The sequence below is a fragment of the Alexandromys fortis genome, unplaced genomic scaffold (assembly GCF_014885135.2).
Source record: "Alexandromys fortis isolate MF-2015 unplaced genomic scaffold, M_Fortis_MF-2015_v1.1 scaffold_73, whole genome shotgun sequence".
NCBI classification, from domain to species: domain Eukaryota; kingdom Metazoa; phylum Chordata; class Mammalia; order Rodentia; family Cricetidae; genus Alexandromys; species Alexandromys fortis.
The window spans coordinates 4,179,200-4,203,283 of NW_026067959.1; the positions used below are offsets into that span (position 1 = coordinate 4,179,200).

Here is a 24,084-nt window from a genome sequence, read left to right on the forward strand (position 1 = left end):
CAACATAATAGTCATGTATTAATTATAGTTAATAAATATTGACTGTCTGCTCTGTGCCAGCCTTGATGCGACACCTAGAGATGAAGATTTGTACACCCAAACAAGGATTCTTTGAGTGTCTACCGAAGTTGATGAGAGACAGGTACCCGGTGAAGGCAGGTAGGCTTAAAAGCTGTGAGGAAGTAGGTTATAAAGAGTTGCAAGAATGCCTGAGAAAATGAGACACATGCCATGTGTTTGTGTTTGCTTTTCTGCTGTTGATAATCCAGTTATATTTATTTAAAAGTGATCTTTGGCAACAACAACAACAAAAAATGACATAAACAGCCACTTCCATTAATATTATGCCTGCGCTCTCACTGAGACAGCCGTGTGAGCTGTTGAAGAAATGGGACAGAATTTTGGCTCTCTGGGCATTTCTAACAAAAGGGAAAGAAGAACATGATCATGGCATGCCATGAGTCAGCTTTGGAGATAAAAGTGTAACACGAATGGTACTTTGATTAATTATACTTCTTTCTGTGTTTTTGTTTAGTTTTGTTTAAAATCCAGCCCAAACTAGCTTTATTACAATATTGAACATTTTCATCTGAAAAAATGACTTCATTTTTAAATGTTGGAAAGAAATCTGGACCACAGAGATTGAGGGGGAAACACTGTCGAATAAAAGTGACCTGAGGCTAAGGAGATACCGGCTGTAGGAGAAAGTCACCAGGAGATGAGAAAGGCATCATCCCAAGTCAAAGCTTGGTTTATTTTCCTTGGCTCCCTCAGGAACTGTACAGACCAGGTCCCCATTGTCTATAACTCTGAGCACGTCCAGACAGACTTTTACTTCTAGGTCTTCGAGCTCAAGTTAGCTCAGTAGTTTGGGAAGTCATAGCTTTAATAGTGACTATAAAATGCTTTGGAGGGGGAGTAGAAAAAGACAAGATCTCCTGAGTAAATTGCGAGGATGGGAACCTTGGGAGAGGGTTGAAAGGGAGGGGAGAGGCAGGGAGGGGAGCAGAAAAAAATGTAGAGCTCAATAAAAAGCAATTAAAAATGCTTTTAGGATAACAAAATGACAGTTTATTTTTATGAACACAGCATAATCTGAATTCTGTGATGAAAATGTTCCTTTTATTCTGACGGTCCTGTGCGAGGAAGGCCTATATTTTTATATTTACTGTTTGGAGGGACATGGAACTTTGGAATGATTAAGCTAATTAAGGTCACTTATGATGCCATGTAATAGAACTTGGTTTGGAACCCAGTGAGACTTGAGAAGCTATGGCACCGTTTGTCTTTCTACCGTTGTTCTATCCATGAGGACTTGCCTCCTGGACAGGACTGGGTCCAGGTCCCATGCATGCTTGCATTGCTTATTTTCTAGGAAAATTGAATTCAGGGGAAAAAAAATGGAACTTTTGGAAAGTTTTAAAACAAAATTGATCACTAAACTGAGAGCCATCTATATTTACATTTAATTTGTAGTACACATTCAGTTATTTAATTAGATAATTCTGATCCTGATGTAAATTAGTGTATGTACACCATTAAATTAAACATTGTCACCTCCCTGAAGTCTGTCTAGACTGTTCCTTTGACATTCTCTCTTTTGTATTCATGCCTAAACATGATCCCAGATGCATTTCTACAATCAGTCTGGTTAGGCTCCAGAAAGAGTGACCTGGCAAGAGGGCAGTGAGAAGAAAAAAAAGAAAACATGGACGGAATCTGGCTTAGAGCATTCTTAACACTTTTTTTGTTGTTGTTTTAGCATGAGTAGGTTGATGGTGATGACATTTGTGGTAGATTGAACTCGGAATGAAGCTACAGTTAGTGTGAGTCAAAATCAACAGTTTTGAATAATCAAGGCTTACCATGAGATTGTTCTTATTAATCTTCTCTTCTACATAAGACAAGATACCTCTGGTTTTAAATATTTTCTGTGTTCTCTGAATATGCATTAATCTATAACCATATATATTTCTCTTACTAGTATTCTCATAAGATAGGTATGTTAAAGTTTTTCACACACACACACACACACACACACACACACACACACACACACACAAACGTGTTGTTGGGGGAGAAATCACAAACCATTCCAGATGCAGTGGCGGTTCCCCACTATGAAAGAACTAAGTAGATAATAGACATAAAACAAAGGACAAACGGCTTTAGGCCGCAACCCCAAAGAACCTAGGTAACAAAGAAGACCCTAAAAGAGACATATTTGGATCTGCCTAGGAAGGGGAAAAAAGACAAGCTTCTGAGTAAATTGGAAGCGTGGAGGGCAGCGGGGAGGGTGGAAGGTAAAGAGGGAAAGGGAAATGGGGGAAAATTATATAGCAATGCCTATCTAAACTATTAAAATGAGGATACTTAGTTATACATAAATTATACCTTTATAATAGATATATGTGTGTGTGTATTATTTTCAACAAGTCCATAATAGATACCCACCCTCCACTTCAACCAGAAACTTCCTGTTTTGATTCTTCTAAAAATTTAGTGGTATTGGTCAGTGGCAATTTTGAGCAAAATTCTGCACATACTAGCTTTTCTAATCTGGCCATCAGATTCCTTTGACTAATTCAGAAGCGCTATGCTTTTCATATCATATCACCAGCCTCCAAAATTTGCTACTAATAAACACTTAGAACTTGGAATGCCAGTTGTGGGGGGGGGGCACAGTGAGTGTTCTAGGGCTCAGCCCTTTGCTTTTGCAGGAGTGCAGAGACCATCTTTCCCAGAAGCATCGTCATGGCTTTCTCCTTCTTCAGACTCTCTGTGTTGTTACTTAGGTATTAGGATAGCGTCTAACCTCATTCAAAGACTCCTAAGAGCACAGGGCAGAGCTTGTTTGTGAGACACTCAGCACATTGCAGCTGTGTGTGTTCAAATATTGGTACAGTGAAGATTCTTTGTGGATCTGTTTAAGGAAATCTATGTAATATTAGTAGTTGAAGATTGAGAGATGCCTTGCTGAACTGGGACACAGCAGAAACGTAAAAATAAAGTTTAAATAACCATACGAACAAACCACTTCTTTCAGCCAGACGTGAGTTATTTCCATGTCATGGAATGATTTGGGAGCAAATTCTACATTCTGCCATTTGAGAATTGTTAAGTAGTATTTTATAAAAGTTTAACTCATTGAAAAGAATTTATTGTGTTCTAATTATGTGTAAAACTTTGTGTTTCACATGTTCCAATATGAAGATGGACTTAATATGAAGCACAGTTTATAAAAATGCAGGCAAAAATTGGGGTTCAACCTAAAAGTCAGAAAAGCAAAGCAGCGAGCCATTAGCTCTTACCTCAACCTCAGACCGAAAAAGGCAATCCTGCCTCCAAGAATCTCAGAATGAGACTGTGAGCTGTGTCCTCCCATCTTACATTCCTCTCTAAGGCTGGGATAAAAGATGTGAGCCACTGGGATTGAAGGCATGCACCGCCCGGTTTCTATGGCAACTAGTGTGGATACTGGGATTAAAGATGTGTGTTACCACTGCCTGGTCTGTAAAGCTGACCAGTGGGGCTGTTTTACTCTCTGATCTTCAGGCAAGCTTTATTTGTTAAGATACTAATGAAATGCCATTACATGAATCCATTGAATAAATTATTAATTTATACATAAATTACATTAAATACATTAAACTTCCAAGTGACTTTCAGTCTCCTCTGGAAGATGCTGTATATATTTAGGTAACTGTGCTAGAGGGTAGAAAGTGTTACAAGGAGAACCAAGAATAACAGGCTTCATCTCTCGAGCAATAGAACGTGCTAGAAGATCAAGGAAAGCATGGTGCAGTAGATGACATTAGATTTAGCCCTTGAAGGACACATAGTGGTTTAAATGTGTAAAAGCTCAGAGGAGAACTGACACAATCAAAAGCCCAGGCAGAGGAGATAACAGAACCAGAAACAAGAGGGTGAGAAATTTGGACCTGGTCCAGGGGAACAAGAACCCAGGTGTTTTTGTGGGATCTATGAGGGCAATGCAGAAATGCAGCCCGAGTGGTAAAATGGAGCCAGATTGTGGAGAGCTCTAAATGCCAAGTCAGATACTTTTGAAGGGTTACATTCAAGACGTTTAATATTTTTGAACAGTACGCCGATATAACTCTAGCTAACTTTTTGTAAAAAGTATTTAGTGATTTTTATTAGATCCATGCCACAGCCATTTTGAAAGCTGTTCCGATGATGGAGGTGGAAGGGGGATGAAGTTATGCCGCGGAGTATGGAGATGGGAGGGGGAGGGGTAACAGAGTGCAGCCATAGTAGAGTGCTCAAGTCTGGGTGTTAGGACGTGACCTTGAAGGTGGTGTTGTGACCTCATTTTGAGTAACACAAACACCCAGAACATGTGTCAAAGGAATGGAGGAGGTGCGAAGAGGGCAACTGGTGTGTCATTTATTAGTAATGTTTAAAGTTCTACTTTATAGGACACAGGCTGAGGACCGTCTTCCTTGGGATCTTCAAGAGCTATACCAGTTTAAGTTTGGGTTCTTTGGATATATATAAAAATCTCTCTAGATATTAAGATGTGTTAGATTCTAGTTTGAACACACAAAGACCACGGAGATTAGGGTGCTCATTACCTATTTCCATTCTCCCATCTTTGAACATGAGACAGAGTGAGGATAAAGATAATTCAAAGTAAGACTCTTACTCCTTCTCAAATAAAACCTCAGATGCCTAAATCTTGATAGACAAGGAGTATATATAGTTGTAGATCCTGTCTGGGGTCTCAGGCATCTGCATGCTATTAAACTAAATGAGACCTCCAAATCCTTCTTTGTGTGGTCTGTGTGTGTGTGTGTGTGTGTGTGTGTGTGTGTGTGTGTATTTGCCATATTATAAGTTAAATCTGATCAAATTTAGAAACATTTTTAAAAATCCTTTAAAAGCAATAATTACCAACTCATTGTATGTTATTAAAGCAGTATTTGAATGAAAACATTCAAGAACAAATATATAGATGGTGGCATATCCACTTTAGTCGGAGAAGGCATGATTCTCATACCTCCTTCAATCATGAGTTCATTGTTATATGTAGTTTGGAATGGAGTATGGGGAGGAAATCAAGACTCACATAGATGTACAGTTCCAGAAAGGGGAGAAGGGAGACATCTTTTAATGGCCTTTTTGGATACCTGTTGGTTGTTTCCTCTGACATCCATCAAGTGGTAACTCTTGAACCAGTTGCAGTGTGGATTCAAATCAGTGTACCTTAGTTTCTGCACATCTGTCATAAGTGATTGGTACCAGTGCGTTAAAAATCTGTGCAAGGCTTTGTAGCCTCATCTGTCGATCATTTGGTAGGTCTTGAATCATTAAGTTCTTTTGGCTTTTCCAAATGTTGACACACTGCATTGTAAGTATGCCTCTGTTAATATTACCCTCACTCTCCTCATTGAAAAGCTATTCCGTGCACAATAGCAGATAGAACTCTTCCAAGACTCTGGCTTTTGCTTGAAAATAATTTTTGTCCTTGACGATGAATAATACTGTTGTTTATTTTCCGTGAAGTAACATAAATCGTAGACTGAATCCATTAAAATTCCAGGTAAAAAATGGAAAGGAAAAAGCAGGTGGTTTGACTTACAACTCTAACAGTTGCACAGTTTATCCCAGAAACAGTTGTCTGCGTCAGTATGGCCTGCGCATTCTTGCTACGTGCTACTCCTTAAGTTATCTGGAATGCTTTAAAAGATGCCTTTGGGTTAATTTAAGGAGACTGACAATTTCTATTTCCTGATTCTGATACTCTTAGAGACTGAACTGACTCTTTTCCTTCTCTCTGGAAGAGTGTGCCCGTCAGGGGTGTGTGAGGAAAGACTGCTGTCTCCACCTGCTCGTGTTCTCTTCCACAGGCAGCTTTACTTATATCAGCTTTGCAGGGCAAGTTAAAGCGTCAACACTGTGAAAACTGCATACGGTCTCCTAGTCTAGCCTCCTGAAACAGACTCTGCAGCTCGACTTTGAGAGCTGCCACTTGATGTTAGCAAGCATACTAGGCATCTCTTGTCCTAAGTATGGAGGTGTTATGAAAACCAAGTCTTGGGTTTTACTTCCATATGATTTATCTTTTTTTGTCTGGTCTGCTGCTGCACCAACAGTTGGTCATATGGCCAGAACTGATGCCTCTGTATTATTCTTTGCATAACTGAAGTTGACCCTGCGGATCTCTGAGTTCGAGACCAGCCTGGTCTACAAAATGAGTCCCAGGACAGGCTCAAAAAAAAAAAAAAAAAAAAAAAAAAAAAAAGAAAGCATACAAACTTAAGGACTTGGCTATCATCTTTTAATTGTGCCATATAATAACATTTTAGGAGATAGTAGCAATTGGTATCATATCAAATGGGAAAGCTAATCGAATAGCAGATTGAGCCTGGAGGAAGCCCAGGTATAGGTAGGTGTCTAACAGACTTGCTAACAAGACATGAATAATAGACAAGGCCTTTAACCTAGACACGACCCTCCCAGGTCATATTTCTCGGGGATGTGTAGCTATTGTTACTCTGCTGGCCAACAGAGCCACATATGTCCTATCTTCATATGTGCTGTTAGCTTGTGTCTGTTGATGTCGTGTGACGTACCCATTGTCACTGTGATTCAGTATTTCTACACCCATCCCCCTTGCCTCCCATCTTATATTCTTTGAAGTTCCTCCCTCCTCATTCGGTGATACCATTCTCCTAGCCTTCTCTCCATTACGATCTCTGGGATTGTTTCTTAAACATGCGTGCCCATTCACATTGCACATTTCATTCATTCCCATAGCCCTGGAGCCACTCTCCCTCTCTGGCAGGCAGTCTCCATGGAGCAAAGTGAAAAACAATATTTTTAGTCAGAAAAAATTATCCTAAGTCTGTTATCTGTTTATCCTAGGTAGGGTTACTATTTGCTGTAATGAAACACCAGGATCAAAGCAACTTGGGGAAGAAAGGGTTGGTTTGTCTTCTACTACCAGCTCACAGTTCATCATCAAAGCAGTCAGGAGCAGAACTCAAACAGGGCAGGAACCTGGAGGCAGGAACTGATGCAGATGCCAGGCTACTTACTGGTCTTCTCTCATGACTTGCACAGCTTGCTTTCTATAGAATCCAGGACCACCAGTATAGGGATGGCATCACCTACACTGGTCTGGGACACCCTCCAACAATGCTCTACAGACTTTTCTGCAGCCCACTGGTAATGGAGGCCTTTTCTCATTCGAGGTTCTCTCTTCGATGGCTATAACTTGCGTCAAGTTGACATAAAACTGGCCATCACACCGTTAGCTGAACTTGGAGCAGAATTCTTGTGTTTTGTCCCAGTTACTGCACACATTCAGTGAGAATATGGCCAAAAAGGGTGAGATTGATGTGAGCGTCTATACACAGCGATGAACAAGAGATCCTGTTTGAGAGAAGATGGACGGGAGCACTGCCATTGAGACCATCCTCTGACCTCCACTCTGGTATGCAGCTGCCTGTACTCACAGAGCATGCTCACAAACATATATCACTGTGCTAGGCTTTCTTTTGCTATAATAAAACACCATGACCACCTTGGAGAGGAAAGGGTCTGTTTCAGCTCACAGCTCCGTATCATAGTCTGTCACTGAGGGAAGTCAGGGCAGGTACCTAGAAGCAGGAACTGATGCAGAGGAATCGGAGGAGTGCAGATTTCTGGCTTGTTCAGTTAGCTTTCTTAGAATACCAAGGACCACCTGTCCTTACAATCTGTTGGGCCCTCTCATCTCAATCATCAATCAAGGAAATGTACATTGGCTTGTCACAGGCCAATCTAGTGGGGGCATTTGGAAGAGATTCTCCTTTCCAAAACAACTCAAGCATATGTCTAGTTGATTTAAAACTAGCTAGCAGAAACACACACACACACACACACACACACACACACACACACACACACATACACACACACATGCAGGCAGGTATTACTATTTTCCTTTTAAGTTGTAAGGAACCCAGAAGAATCTAAAAGCTCATTCTAACAGCTACCAGGAAAGTCACATTCAAGAGACCTTAACAGGAACAGAGGGAAATGACAGACATAACATGCCCTCATGGTCAAATGGGGATCTTCCTATGGATTTTCCTGTCTCTGCCTCCCGTCTCTTCATGGGAGGATGTCTGGCTTTATGTGGGTTCTGGGCATCTGGACTCAGGTCTTCATGTTGGCACAGCAAGCAATTTATCTCCTGAGCCATCTTTCCAGCCTGTCATTACAACTTATAACAAATCAGTATTGGGCCTTCAGTGGTATGGGCAACCCCTGTCTTCACAACCTTTCTACTGTTAAAAACTCCTCCTTGGCTTTAGATTAAATGTAAATGTATATATACCTTGTTTGAGTTTGGTACCTAGCTATTTCATGTAAAAATTGTAATTTAAGGCTAGAGAACATACTTTAATCTGTGGGGTAAGAGTGGCTTCGGGCTATGTGAGATGGTAAGTCCTTCGTGGATGGAAAGTGGTCATTAAGTAGGTGTCCTTGACCTTCCCAATTAGTCTCCATCCTCAGAGTGCCTGGCAGTTTGGTTGATGACACAGCCATTTCTTCACTGTGCCAACCATCACCTCTTTACTGGTTTCCTTGGCCCCACTCAGAGCTAGGCTGCTGCTGACTTTGACAGCTGTAAAAACTGCAGTTTAGAATTCCAAACTCTGTGTTTGTGAAGATATTCAAAAGACCTTAGGGTTGCAGGGGGATTTTGTTGTAAGAAATTGAGAAGTCTTTTCACTATTAAGAATAAAATATTCATATATTATGTCATATAAAGAACACTTGATCTTCCTTTGCATTTTTTTATTTCCTTTGCATTTTTTTTTATTCAGCGCTACTAGTGATTGAGCTCTTGCCATTTTGTTTCACCTATTTCAAGCCTGCATAATTTTTAATATGACAAATAAAAGTATGGTTTCTCTTTGAGGCAATGACCGCCTGAGTTGGGTTTCCATTATATCTCCCGAGTTTCCACTAGATGAGTTTCTGAAATATGTGACCACTGTTTTCTTCATTGTACTTGGTGCCCTGGATATTATGCAGCAGGTGGCTATATTTGTTCCTTCTGGTAGATTTATAGGCATTATACTTCATGTGACTGTTAAAGGATTATTAAATGTCTCTTTAGACCCTCCTTCATTGTCTTGTATGGACAAGACACTTTAAAAGTATTAATTGGGTCAGTTGGCTGGGAACTGTTTTAGAAGTAGTGCTTTTTGGGGTGTATATACTTTGTGTGTGTGTGTGTGTGTGTGTGTGTGTGTGTGTGTGTTAGGTACCACCTCTTCCAGCCCTTCCCACCATGGTGTATGTGTTAATATAGTTCTTTATTTAGCTCATCATTTCTGCTCGGTGATCACCCTATCTCGATCGCATTTAGACCTAATGTGTTTTGAATGTATAGTGTGAAATAAATCCACATAATACTTTTTTGTCATGGGGTTCGTATTGACAAATTGAAAGTGATAGTAGTACTGATTTCTGGAGCTAGATAGATGCCTTAGCGGCTAAGAACACTAGTTGTTCTTGTAGAGGACCCAGGTTCTGTTTCCAGTACCCACTTGGTGGCTAGGCACCTTCTGTAACTCCAGTTTTAGGAGACCTGATGCCCTTTTCTGGCCTCTGCAGGCACCATACGCACACAGTACACAGAGAGAACAACCATACACATAAAAATAAATAAGTCTTTAATTTTAAAAAGTGTTATCTACCTTATCAGGTTGTCTTCAATGAATGAATTAATCCCCATAAGACACTTAGACCATCAGTAACCATAACAGGACTAATTATTGATCAATTGCAGCCATTGGTTTTCTATGTTACAAAATCAATGAAAGCATTCTCTACATTCTCATCGGCCTTGTAGAATTAACAGTAGAACAAATCGCATGTATTATTACATGGCAATTGTGTATCTCACATTTTCATGTTAGTAAAATTTGTAGTGGTTTGGGTGCACACACACGCAGTATTTTGTTATTTCTGAATAGTCATCGCTGGATAACACTGCTGTCACTTTTGTCTCCCAGACTTATGGATGGGTTTCTAGCATATGGATAGTGTCTGGATTTAGCTTGTGACAGATGCTGTTGGTATCATACGCAGACCTCCTTTGCTGGGCCAGTGCATCCATCTCGCAGCTGCTGTGGGATTGGCTGCTAATGACGCACACCTGTACCCTTCTCCAGAGGACCACTCTTGGCTGACAGTAACCTCCCCAGCCAGATATAATTCTGAGATCTGGTCCCAACCCCCTCCAGGTACCCAGGGGTGGCTCAGAGCCAGTAACTGTGCAGAGATATCCTGGCCTCTGGACTCGACATCTTTATGTGATGCCGTCCAGACTCTGAGAGCTCCTTGGAGGATTAAGCTGGGGTGCGATAGCTGAAGTCAGATCTTCACCAAGTTTCTTCCCCCATCCAGTTGACACGTTTCACCCCTGACTTCTCTCGGAAGCTTTCTTTCTATGACCATAGGTGCCAGAAGGGCCATTCCAGGCTGTGCTTTTAGGAAACCTCACCTTAGATGTGGCTAATCTCTGTTGCTTTATTGGTTCCCCATTGCTTAAGCAATGAATTTCACACCTCACATAATCAAGGGTTTAAATTTCCTTGCTCTTGTTTCAGTCTTTCTAATGTGTAACAGCTCTGTTCATATCCCTCCCATTTGCTTATTTAACCATTTCTTACTGGATGCCCTTGATGCTTTTATATCCCTTTCTATTTCACTGCGTTCTTATCCTGTGACTTATCCTGTTTTAGGATCAGAAAATTAGTTTCAGAACCTAAGTCAGTTATACTTGCATCCCTTAGCTGTTGTGAGAATCGTCTGATCTAGTCTCAACACTCAGCATTGTGCGAGAGTATAGTAAGTTAGCCACCTTCTCGCATGTATTAATTTTTTAATTTCTTTGCTCTAGGTGAGCACCTTGGAGCCAGTACTTGAACAAACTGTTATCAGAGCCTTTCAATCTCCTATTTTCTGGAAAATAGCAGCTGCTCAGTTTTACCCAGCAATGTGTTGGCTCACCAGGGAAAGCAGAGGCCAGGCCATCTTCCATGGCCAGGATGCCCCCACTTGGTAGAAGCTGCTAATATAAAATCATCAAACACAGAGTTGTGAAGAAATATGCATAAGTGGCTTCTGTACCCCAACTCTAGCCTGCACTGTTGGTCCCTTACATTTAGCACAGTATGTCACACGTAGAAGCTAAATGTTCAATGCATGACTAGAACATAGTTATCAACTGGTTAGGACTGGATCATACACTGCAGATCAGTAAATTGCTTAGCTAATTCTTGTTATATAACCAACTGCATCCCTTCTGTTCACTACAGATACGCACAGAGAGCCCCTCGCTTTCTCAAAACAAAGAAATAAAAGGACTTACCGTGTATTGGGAGATGCCTGTGCCCTGCCTGGGCAAACTGGCTACTAACACAGTTCAATTAGAAATACCAACGTTTGGCCTTCTCAAACCTCTCGTCTAAGCACCATGTCCCATCGACACCAGGGGAGTGCTCAGTTACCTTTTCTTTTTCCTCATGAGTAGTAAACCCAAGTGGATTTACACATACATGAAAGGCCAAGATTTTAGTGGTTCGCAAATTTCAGTATTTTGACATAAAAAGTTATTATGCTAATAACTCTCTATGTGAAGTTAAACAAGGCCACTCAGCTCTGTGTCTCAGTCCAGTTTCTGTTGCTACAACAAAATACAGACTGGGCAATTTCTAACGAAAAAAATTTACTGCAGTCCTAGAGGCAGGGAAGTCCCAGGTTGAAGCTCCGCATCTGGTGAGGGTTGCACTCTGTCTTGAAGTAGCAGCAGACATCAGTGGTTAGAGAGACTGAGCGGGAAAGTGTGACTGTCCGTTCTTCCTGTCGTAAAGCCATTGTCACAGGGCCCTCGCCCTTGTTTCTCTAACCCTGGTCACCTCCATAGGCCCCAGCTCCAAGTAGCATCAACATAAACTTAAAAGCTTAAGTTTCTGTCATGTGAACCCTTGGCGAATAAAACCAAGCATAGCATTATTCTATTAAAAACCACCACCAAACTTAACAGAAGTGGAATCTTAAGATACTGTGGTAAATGTCTTGGTCACATTGCTTTCTTGTCTCTGTGGACAGTGTAGTTCATTAGGACTGATACATTCTTTTGATTTTAATAAAAGAAGCATTATCCTGGTCGTCTCTTATTTATTTTGATAGAAAAGCATGAAGAACAATTTAAATGTCTGTTCTGCTTCATGACTGTGTCTGCCCAGCGGTTATAACGCCCTTACCTACGTGGTGTGTAATTCTTAGATTCCTGGACTGTTTTGTACCACAGACTTTAGCACTTGTGTTTAAAAAAGATGCATTGGTTTCCAGTAGAAATTGCTACTTGGGGTGCTCTTAAGTTGATGAGAACTATTTAAAATAGATTCCGATTTTGTTTTGACAGGAGCTGATAATATCCGGAAATACTGGAGCCGCTACTACCAAGGATCTCAAGGAGTAATATTCGTCTTAGACAGTGCCTCCTCAGAGGACGATTTAGAAACGGCTAGAAATGAACTGCATTCCGCTCTCCAGCACCCACAGCTATGCACTTTGCCCTTTTTAATATTGGCCAATCATCAAGACAAGCCCGCAGCGCGCTCAGTGCAAGAGGTACGCATGTCTCATTTGTGTTATTCTTCCTTCTGCTTAGTTGGTTTGCTTGCTTATTGGACCAATGCCGCCACATTGGAATCTAGGAAGACATATAGCCATGAATGTGTGGGACATGCTCATTTCCCCCATCCTTAGCACGGGTAGCAGAATACCAGTTATCATTCTGATGACTCATATTTATATTCCTGATCTTGCTTGTAAAACACAAATTCTTTTTTTTAACTGGAAGACTTGCCTGGGTATTTTCTGTTTTATTTTGAAGAGGTAGAGGCCTAGTTCACAGCATTTTAATTTAATCCCTGTCCACCACCTTTCAGAGGGACACACTGTCTGTTTTTCCACACATTACCAGACCTCAAATATTGTGTTATTTTCCTCTGAAATACTTGGTGTGGCTGAAAAACTGAAGTCTTACCTTGCAACTTTCATGCCGCCAAATACATTTTAATATGGCTCTATCTTTCCTCACCTAATTGCCTTTCTTAGGTTGTTTCTGTCCTTTGAAAGTGCGAGACTATTCTGGGTAAACAGTGCCACTATGAGCCAAGTTTCTGATTTCTAGCACTGAAGTAATATGTAAATAGATTATAACTCAGGGACAGTGGACTCAAACCTCCTGATGTATTTGCCCCGGATTCTGCAGGATGTCTTTTCCCCTTTCCCTTGGAAAACTGTAACAGCTCGAGTGGTTTAGGATTAAAATTATTAATAGGAGTGCTGTTGCCCTGCAGTCTGGAAAAGTAGATAAGGAGCCAAGAGCATAGCGGGATTCAGTTCCAGCCTTCCCTCACATGTAGTGTGGACCCGTGGCCAAGAGCTTGCGTCTGGCTTCTCAATAAATTGTTGTAAGTGCATAGGATTAATTTGGGTAATTATTTCTAATTTTGCAGTATTAAGTGGCAGAGGGCCTGTGTAGAGATAGTTCTCATTTGTTTAAAAACAAAATCAAGAACCGCTGAAGCAGCTATTGCTACTCAGCCCTCAGAGCTATCTGTAGTTGCCTCCTTCAGCATTCAAGACTTACCGCCTTTTCACTTTATAGAGTTTGGATATTTGATAGTAATTAAAGAAAATAGCAGCCTGATGGTGGTGGCATACACCTTTAATCTCAGTACTCTGGAGGCAGAGGCAGGCAGATCTCTGAGTTCAAGGCCAGCCTGGTCTATAGAATGAGTTCCAGGACAGCCAGAGATACACAGAGAAACTCTGTCTCAAAACAAAACAAAAAAAAGAAAAGAAGGGAGGGAGGGAACAAGGGAGGGAGGGAGGGGGGACAGATGGACAGACAGACAGAAGGAGGGAAAGAAAAGATAAAAGATAAATAGCCATTTGGTTGTCACCGTGCAGATGTCCTGCACTGCGATTGTGGTGCCTCCTGGACCTGTTCCATGTGTTAGCTTCTTGCCATGAGGCTTTCTGTCTGTAGAAGGGAATGTTCTAGAATGCAGTGCTGGCTTGTCACCAGAGCTACATCTGTTTATGCTGCGAAGTGCTTTACTTGGAGTATATCGTCATTCTCGTAGGCGATATGGAAACTGTTAATATACAGTACATATAGACAATATAGTTATGTGTGTGTAAAAGGTATGTATGATATGTCAGTATGACATAGCGGTAGATGCAAGTATCAACCTAATCTTGACTCAGATGTAGGTCAGATGGAGCTGACAGAATTGCTTTCTTTTGGGAAAAAGTAAACTTTTTCTTAGACATCAGATAGCCAAGACAAAACATGTTTTTTTTTAAGATTTATTTTTATTATTTTCAATTATGGGTTTGTGAATGTGGGTGCAGATGCCCTTGGAGGCTACAGGCACCAGATCCTGGAAACTGAACTTGCATCTTCTAGAAGAGTAGTAGTACATGCTCTTAACCACTGAGCCATTTCTCCAACCCCGCCAGACAAATTATTTAAACTTAACATATGACCCATGGTAACCCTCTGTAGGAGAAACATTGAATAAAAGAAGCTTCTCGCAATTAATTGCTTCTGAGTATTCCTTGTGTATATTAACTAGCTATTTCGCCTTAAAGAAAAAGCACAAATATTCACTTTTGAATCACCAACTGATATCTGTAAATATTGAATATTCATAGATATTTTTGAAAATAATCTCCAACTTGTACATATACTAGAATGCATGAGAACTTCATTTTCCTTCCCACTTATATCAACTTTAAATTGATTTTCCTAGAATGTTTTGCTTGTAAATAGAATTTATGTAATACCAGTTTGAAGGTACTAAAAGTCCTAAAAGTAAAGCACTTTCCCTTGTGGTTGTATCAACATACACCCTATAGGTACATGTTAGCAGAGCATTTGGGAGGATTTGGGGGGCGGGGTGGATTCCTACAAAGACATTGAGCTTTGTAGAAGCACAATGAAATGCTTGCTCACCCTGGCTTCAGTTCGGCTGACAAAAGAAAACGTGGGAAACATCCCATCTTTCTCTTGATGGCAAAGAGGCTACTCTCTATGGTGTGTTTATATAATACCTGGTTGAAATAGTCTCAGGAATGTTTTCAGAATTAAATCAGTACCTTATTGTTAGCATAAAAATGGGATTGTGAAACTGAATCCTCCGTATTGTATAAACAGTGCCCTCAGACTGGTTGGGAACAGCAGGCCTGGGTAGGAGATTGAAAAGCAAACAGAGTCCCATGTTACTTGAAATATATTTTAGGCATGTATTTAGAAATATCTTCAGACATGGTCATCTCTTTGCTATTCTTCCCTTTCGTTAAGATACCATGTGTCCATGTCTTATACAGCTTCACCAGTGTTTTGTTTGTCTGTGCCTGCGGATTTGTGTATGAGCTGGTAAGGCTTTGGAGCCCTAAAAAGATGGTGTTTTACCCCGCAAAGAATCTGTGACTTTTAAGGGAGAAATTCTGCTCAAAAATCAAGGGAGATGCTTTCGTTTAATAGGACACACTAACAATGCGACACAGTCAAGAAAAAGTGTGTACACTTAGGCTTGGTGATTCCTCTCTTCCGGAAAATTATTATATTTCATGTTTTCTGGGGGAAATGTGCCAGGATTTGTCCTGTCACTCAAGTAAAATTTAAGAATTCACTTGTTTATTAACTCAACAGTGAATGGAAGCCAGCGAGACTCAGGAGAAAGGTGACTGGTCGCCAGACTCCAACAAGATAGAGATCATCAGGAAGTCAAATATTTGAGCCCCATCTCATGCTGTGCATGTTGCTGTCTGTATGGAATACAGAATTAAGAAAGGAAGACAATGGTTAAAATTACTCCATAACCCACAAGCGGGCAACGTGCCCAGCTATCTCATTGCCCTTTGAGAAACAAGTGGGATCTTGTAGGCAGCCTATCTTCCCTTTCTGTAATGTACCTGGTCTTGATTTGTTCAGCTCACCAAAATTTTGAGGTTTTCTATCTTGAGAATTAGTAGTAGACACATGCATTGTCTTTTAATAAAGCAAAACAAAACAAACACCCTGGGAAAAATCTGGGTGAAAGAACACCCTATATGCTGTTGGAAAGGCCAGGCAATCCTTAGAGCAGATGTTTATTGCATTCGCTCTAGGGAGATGTGGTTGCTGCAGTTTTCCAGGATGTATTCATATCATCTCTTTTTCTCTGTGGAAAACATACTAGAAAAACCTAAGCGTATGCCAAGTGGCCCACTTCATCGATTAGGAGAAAATCTGGTCTAGTTTAAATGGTGAAGCTATAAAATGAGACCTCTTAAGAGTAAATGGTTTGGCTTTTTATTTGTATTGAATTGTAATTGTATCTAATTTGTTTTACAACTCCCTTTGGAGAGCATACTTCAGTTCTGAAGTTACTAAGTAGATCAGGAGGTTTTTTTTTTTTTTTTTTTTTATGGGAAGTTAAGTTGATATAATACCCAATAAATGTAATCCTATTTTCTCTCTCCACAGTTGCTGACTGTCATTCTTTTACTTCCTGGCTTTTTAAAAATCTTGTTTTCATTTTATTGGTTTTACCAGGCCATATAAAATGACACATTTGGTTCACGTGAACGAAACAGCCCTAATTTTTAGCTGTTTCATTTGATTCGATCTTTTACAGGTCTCCTTGATCCAAAAGTTCCTAACTTTTTCAGAAATGCTTCTGAAATTAAAATGTATTTCGAATATTTTTTATTATTACAATAATTAATTATAAAATATGAATACATGAACCAGATTTTTGAAGCAGAATTACAAGGTCAAGTGACTTGATTAGTTTCATACTTCATTGATTATAGCTTGGAAAAAATCCAGGGTCTAAATTAGAGTGTCAAGATTACATTTCAAATTTGTGATTATAATTTGTGATTATAGTGTCTGCTGATTTTAATGCAGTGTGCATGGACTCAGTGTTTTGTTGGAAATACATAGAGTAAAAATATGAGAGACATCTTTATGAGCACATTTGTAGACGCCAGCTTCCTTGAACCATGCTTCTTGGGGGATATAGCCGTTCAAACTTTCTGAACTACGTACTTAATCTTTAGGCTTTTCACTCTGGAAGGATACGTGTGTTTTTTATGGTACTTAACTGTCACCTTTAATTGTAACTCTGGTTTCTAGAAAATCTTCACGTTGCATGCTTTTTCCCTTTTTTTTTTTTCATATGTGTCACCAAGTAATGCCCCTCAGCTGGGCGGTGGTGATGCAGGCCTGTAATCCCAGCACTCGGGAGGCAGGGGAGGCAGAGCTCTGTCTGTGAGTTCAATGCCAGCCTGTTCTAACGAAACGAGTTCCTGGACAGGCTCCAAAGCTACACAGAGGAACCCTGTCTTGAAAAAACGAAAAACAAAACAAAGCAAGACAAAAACCAAGATAATAATTAATAATAATAATGATAATATAGTAACGGTAACACACCTCTAGTTTGCGTCTTTCATTTTGTCTTGTTATTGCTCAACTATAGGCTAGGTCTATGAAGGGAACAAGTAAACAAGGATTGTTCTCAGAGTTCCATCATGAGATATCTTTATTAGAAAATGTTAAAATTGCATAAAGCGCCTAGTTTGACTGAATGTCACTTTCTGTGTACGGAGGAAAATGTGTTTTCATCGGGAAGTGTGCTATACTTGAATTCTGAAGAGTTCTCCATGTTGACCTGCCTCTTGGCAGCGTTTTCGAATACTGATTTGATTTCCCGTACAGCAGCACACATACCTATGGTGTGAGCAGTTTGGAAACTCCCCTATGGGACATACACTTATTCTAAAATGATATAAGAGATAGAGATAATTTTGTCCGTGCCTTACAGATGTACTCCACACTGTTACAATTAAATTTGGGGAGGTAATGACAGGGTTTGGGAGTCCGTTCTCCAGTGAGTGACTCAGTTATTTCTTAAAAATGTTTCTTGACCTGTACGAAAAGCTGAGTTAGCAATCTCTTCATTAGTTAAAAAAAAAAATCATCACAAAAAGTACATTTTTAAAGAGCAGCTTTTGAGCTGAGAGTACTGAAAGGTCGGTGTACATGTCATGCAGCCATTCAAGTTTCTGTGTGCAGTCCTTGAGGGGAGAAGTGAATTCCTGGGTTGTGCATCTGTCCAGCTTGCTGTCACCATTGTCCCACGTTACCCGTGATCCACTAGGCAATGAGTGTCCCATGTCTACCGCAAGCTAATAATTCCCACTTACTCACCACTCTGTTACTTCAGAAAGGGACATTTTTACCCGGGAAATTATTTAGATCCGGGAGGAAAGAAACAGTTCAAAATACGACAGCGCGTGCTCAAAAGAACTATCTCCTCTTCGTTTTCTCCCTTTCTTCAGTGCTGACAAATCTGCGCCTCGTGTGAAGCTGGAAACCCTGGGAACCCCTGTAAAGACTATTTTATTGCTGCCCGTGTCCAGACACTCCTGTGTCTTGTTCTCCCTTAGTCTGTGCAGAGACTCCCCCCATAGCTCAGTGGTTCGCCCTCAGCTTCCTATCTTCCTGCCGCAGTTTGCCGTCAGCTGTCCCGCTCTGACCCAGCTTCTCTCTGCACACCAGACAGAACCAACTCGTCCCTGTTCTCCATGGGGTCCTTGGTACACGTGGTACCGTTTTCTAACTTCTCCAAGAGCCGAGTGACACTGCGCAGATCTTAGATGCTCTGCGCCTTGTGACTGGATTTCCCTTTCTTATCTCCTGCTCAAGCTACCTCTCAGTATTCCTGTTTTCCCAGGAAAATTTTCCCCAAGATGACCTCACATCAGAACATCTTCCTCAGTGGCCACGGCCACATTAGGTGTGCGCTCCTGATGTCTGCTAGCACGCTAGACTTATTCAGATCGTATTAATATGACTTGTATCTTAATTTTGCTGCCAACTCCTGAAATTTGTAAGTCCCTTGAAGCACAGAGATTATGGCTTGTTTGTGTCTGTGTTCCAGATCCTGCTTTATCCAGACTGCTGGGATCTGTCTTTATTTAGTTCATCTCATCCATTCCCATCTAGAGGAATACGAAAATGTGGGCTTTTTCCTGAGCTCCAGACTTGCGGTTTGAGTTTGCTGAGCACCATCTAGGCAGTGGCTCCTCAGCTCTCTGCCCTTGTTAAGGTTTTTGGAGCTTTATGCTGTTAATTACTGTATTTGCAAATGATCGGTTTTTATGTACTTTCACTTGTGTTTGTCATTTAGAGAACTGTTTAATAGTGTTCCCTTTTGCTATTTTCTTTCCAAAATCCTTGTGGAAAGCAGCATGTCTTCTGACCAAATAATAATCTTTTAATTCATTTTTAAAGTAATTGGCTATTTTAACCATAGTGAACTTGTTTCATTTACTAGTGTTGGTCACTTTTTTCTGCTTATATTTCTCTTGTGAGGAGCAGTACATATGAAATTCTGAGGGAATATAGTTGAAATGGTTCTAAACTAATCAATACAATTTAACAAAAACAAGTTGAGTCTTTAATAAAATCATTTCTTCCATGAGTGAAACTTAGGACTTTTAAAAATTATTTTTCTTATATATTTTATAACAAAGAATCATAGCTATTGAAGTTAGAGAACTATTTTAGTAAACAGTATTTCCTTCTTGTCTTTTCAAAGCAATATGGATTTAAGCAATTATAAAGATATGTTACCCTTCTACCATATTTTAAGTTTGTATTCTGTAAAATTCAATATTTCATTGATTATTATTTATTGGAGACAGTAAATTATTTGGGGGGCATAAATTTACAATACCATTTAGAGGGAGCACTCAGTATTTGTCTGTTTGCTTATTTATTTATTTATTTATTATTTCACTTTCAAAAGAAAACTCAGTCACAGTTCTTAGCTAACAAAGTTAATAAAACATTTGTCGAGTTAAATTAATTTGAAGATAGACACATAGTTAATGTCAGTAAGTTGCTTTGAAGATAAAAAGCACAATAAGCGTTAGTTATTATCATTATGATAATTATTATCATTATTATTATTACATAGTGTCTGTTTAAAAGATGCCCTCAGTTTCTCTGGAATGGTGGAGCCTAATGAGAGAGGTTAATATGCTGGATTTGGTCCAGGGCTGAGGATTTGAGACTTAATACAGTAAAGGTTTTTTTTTATCCTTCATTAGATCAAGATGTTTTTGTTCTTTCTTCCCCCTCCTCCCAATTTAAAATACTTCCTTTAGATTTGGTAACCTGGGAGTTATTTTTAATAGTTTCTTTCCTTATATAACTTCTGAAATCATTGTCTAGATTTTTTTCAAGAGTCTGGAAAGTTCATGATTAATTTCTCTTCGCAAATCATGTCTCTTAGCTAAGTTGATGAGAGCTCAAAATTATAATTTTTTATTTAAAAAATAGAGCATGAACCATGCAAATTAATTATGGAAACTTCACTAGTCTTTATTATTAAAAACTGAGCGTGCCTTTGGGAAATTGCAAAACTTGTTCTAGCTATAAGTACGTAAGTTAATCTCAGTGAAAATATATTAAGGGAAATTCATTAGATTCTTTAGTGAAAACATTCAGAATTAAGACCAATCCTTTACACGACAACTTCCTGATGAGATAAATGCAGAGATGCATCAGAAGTCCAGAGGGGGAAAAAAATAGTGAAACATGGTAGCAGGCACATGCAGAAAAGTCAAATATACTCCCAGCTTCATAATCAATAAGGCATTAGTGACAAGTCCGAAGAAGACATTCCTTAATATTATTGCAAATTAAGTAATAAAAGACCCCAAGAGAATGAAAGAAAAGGTGGCTGGAGCCACTGAATTACAATTGACAACCTAAAGGCAGCTGAAGAACCAATTGCTGGAGTGAAGGCAAGGCTATTCATATTGTGCAGCAGACAGAGCACAGCAGAAAGCGGGAACAATGCCTTCCGTTCAGCAATATTGCTTCAAAAGAATGGAAAGAGGGGAACGGGAAGAGCCACTGACCCCGAGACCAATTTCCAGGCAGCTGCACAAACTATATACTGTAATTAAAGGTTTTGACCAGTAATCATGGCAAAGCCAGACCGCAGAAAGTCTGGGGAGCCGGCAGAGTTATAATGAGGCCGGCATCCTTCACTACAGCGTGGAAAAATCAGGTAAGAAAGCAGTCCACTTCTGGCCATGACTGAAGGCCCTCTGCTGTGTTCGCTCAAATATGAACATCATGTGTGTGGCCTTTTACCTCTAATAACAAAAGCATGAAATAAAAAGGATTACTTGCTTTCCACTTCTGAGATGGCTAGGACTCTGACTTGGAGGGGTGCCTTCCCTGGCCACCTTAGTTCTTTACGTAGGAGTTACACCTGCTTGGACCAAAACGCTGCACTCCGCGCCTGCAGTGCAATGTCACTGATAATAGACTGGGTACAGTTTAGAGAGGGTGTTCTTGCTGTGCACACAGACACTGATAACTTGCCTGCAGGTTCATATAATGGAATCTACAATTGCTTCTTTTTTTCTTTCTTTCGTAATGTCCCTTTCTGTAGAATTCTGTATCTGAGCCACAGGGTCTTTATAAAGACATGCATATACAAACACAAATACTTATATGTTAAGGAAATTGATCTAGTAGTTTCAAAGAATGATATAGTGCATGTGCATGCTTTCAGTACTAGTGTGAGGTTCTATGAGGTCTGATGGAAAATAGCATCTCATTTTGAAGGATGTATGGTTTTCTTCTGGCTGAATCCATCATGGTCTCTGCTATGTTTTGATACCATGTTTTCTAAGAATAAAGTGACAATTACCTTCTTTGCTAGAAAGTCAATGTCTAAATTCGTATGCATATAAATCTTTGACCCAAAAATTTTAGATACTTCTTACTGTGCACAGTTGCAACAAGGGAAGTTTTTTAAGAATTTTATTTGTTGTTATTTAGGCTTATAATTTAACAAATGTGGGTGTCAGATTCAGCTGTCTAAGCACAGTGGAGAGAGATTCCTTCAGTTCATCTATACCTGAAAAAAGGTTTTTAGGTCTTAAAAGAATTCTGTGCAGATAACGGTTAGGCAGGAAGTTGTTCCATCAGATATCTGGGATCGCATTCATAGATGTGAACTTGAGCCAACTGAGCCATATGGGAAGATGGTTCTGTATACGAGCTGTGAAATAATTTAGAGGTTGCGTGGAAGCGTATAATTTTAACATTTAGAATTTGTCAAATATTTATTTTTAAAGTTATGACTAATAATTTGTCAAGCCAAAACAGGGCTTTGTTAAAAGGAGCCAATGTGGAAAATCTGGATACCTTGTGCACACTTTATAGACAGGGGAACAAAAGAACAAAATGAGACCAAGCTTGCTAAGGAAGTCTTCGGGAAGAGCTGAGGGCAGGATTCTAATTCTTTAGCTGTTCTGTAAAAGCAAGGCGATCTCGTCAGAGGATAGCACGCCGCATTGACAGAAAAGCTTGACTAGTCACTCTGGGGTGCATAAAGACAAACCAGAAAAGGTCTCGAGATGGGCATGTCACTGCCATGCCCTCAGTCGACATTCTGCAAAAGTAAGCATTTGTACCCTGATGTCCTGGGTTTTAAAAATGTGAAAACACACTCTTAAGAAAAATTTTCTCTCTTTCATATACAAAGATTTATATTTTGTATAAATATTTTCACTTATACTAGTACCTGCCCATTTTCTTGGATAACTCTAAAATTTGAATTATTTAAATGGATGATCAGAGATTGATTATTGTAAACTTGTGTTACATATCTTGGCCAATAAAGGTTTCAGTTAGGTTTAGGTTTTGGATATCTTACTATGCTTTTTTTTTTTTTAATTAGGTCACTCTGACTTTTTCAGTAACTTTTATGTTAATAAGCCCAGTTTTTAGTGAAAGGGGGACATGAGCTTTGAGGTAGTGCATGAAGTGGCAAGGTCACTTGAGCAGTGGCTTATTATTAAGATAATGTTTTTTCTGGTTGGCTGATTGTTTTTAATTTATTTTTTTTATTTCATGTGTGTGAGTGGTTTGCTATATGTATTATGTGCATTGCGCATTTGCCTGGTGCCCACAGAGGCCAGAAGAGGGTGCTGGATCCTCTGCCTCTGTGTGGGTGGCGGGAACTGAATCCATACCTGTGCTCCAGCAGAACATGTTCTTTACCATGGAGTCATCTCTCTAGCCCTGTGTTTTGTTTTGTTTTTCCATTTTTATTGATTTCTTTTAATTTTTGTCTTGTTGTCTTACCAGAACCTCTTTGTTTTCTTTCCTTTTTGATTTATTCTTTCCTTTTTTTAATTTTTATTTTTCTGGTTTTTCAAGACAGGGTTTCTCTGGGTAACAGCCCTGACTGTTCTGGAACTCACTCTGTAGACCAGGCTGACCTCAAATTCACAGAGATCCACCTCCCTCTGACACCCAGTGCTGGGATTAAATGTGTGCCACTACTGCCCAGCTGGGTTTTTTTTTTCCTTATTTATAGAGATTTCTCTATCCAATGAGTTTTTCTCTTTTGAGGTAGGAAAATTTAACCTTTTTTGATTAAATGTTGTGGAATCCCTTTAATAATTGACAACATTAATTCAAGTAATGTAGACACAGAAAGTAAAGATTGTCTGCCATCATTTATACTAACTGGCTATGAGTCCATTGAGATTGTTTTTGGTGAAACAGTCAATATGATTTTATAATTTAACATCTTTTTATATTAAAATGAAATATAAAGATCCTAGTAACTTTATTGTAGTAGTTAGTTGGTTTTGAGCTAGGATGTGCCATATAATTTTGGTTTTTTTTCCCTCTATGTGTGTGCATATAATTCTTTAGCCATGCTAATGTTCAACTGGAAGAAAACATACTATTAAACATAATCAAAGCTGAACATTAATTTACATGCCTTTAATCTTTGTACCCAAAAGGTGGAGGTAGGTACATCTCTGAGTTTAAGGCCATCTTGGTCTATGTAGTGAGTTCTAGGCCATCCAGGATTTCACAGTGAAACCCTGACTCAAAGAACATAAAAGCAATATATCTTTAAGCTGTTGAAGAAAGAGATA

General features: G+C 39.6%; 1 protein-coding gene across 4 annotated transcripts in view; it reads left to right on the plus strand.

Moving 5' to 3' along the window:
• Positions 1–24,084, plus strand: part of Arl15 (ADP ribosylation factor like GTPase 15) — a 357,153-nt gene that overhangs the window by 161,659 nt on the left and 171,410 nt on the right. For all 4 annotated transcript variants that reach the window (XM_050152824.1, XM_050152826.1, XM_050152827.1 and 1 more), the window contains one exon: positions 12,455–12,663. In XM_050152824.1, coding sequence (XP_050008781.1) covers positions 12,455–12,663 — 209 coding nt within the window. The remainder of the gene's footprint in view (positions 1–12,454; positions 12,664–24,084) is intronic.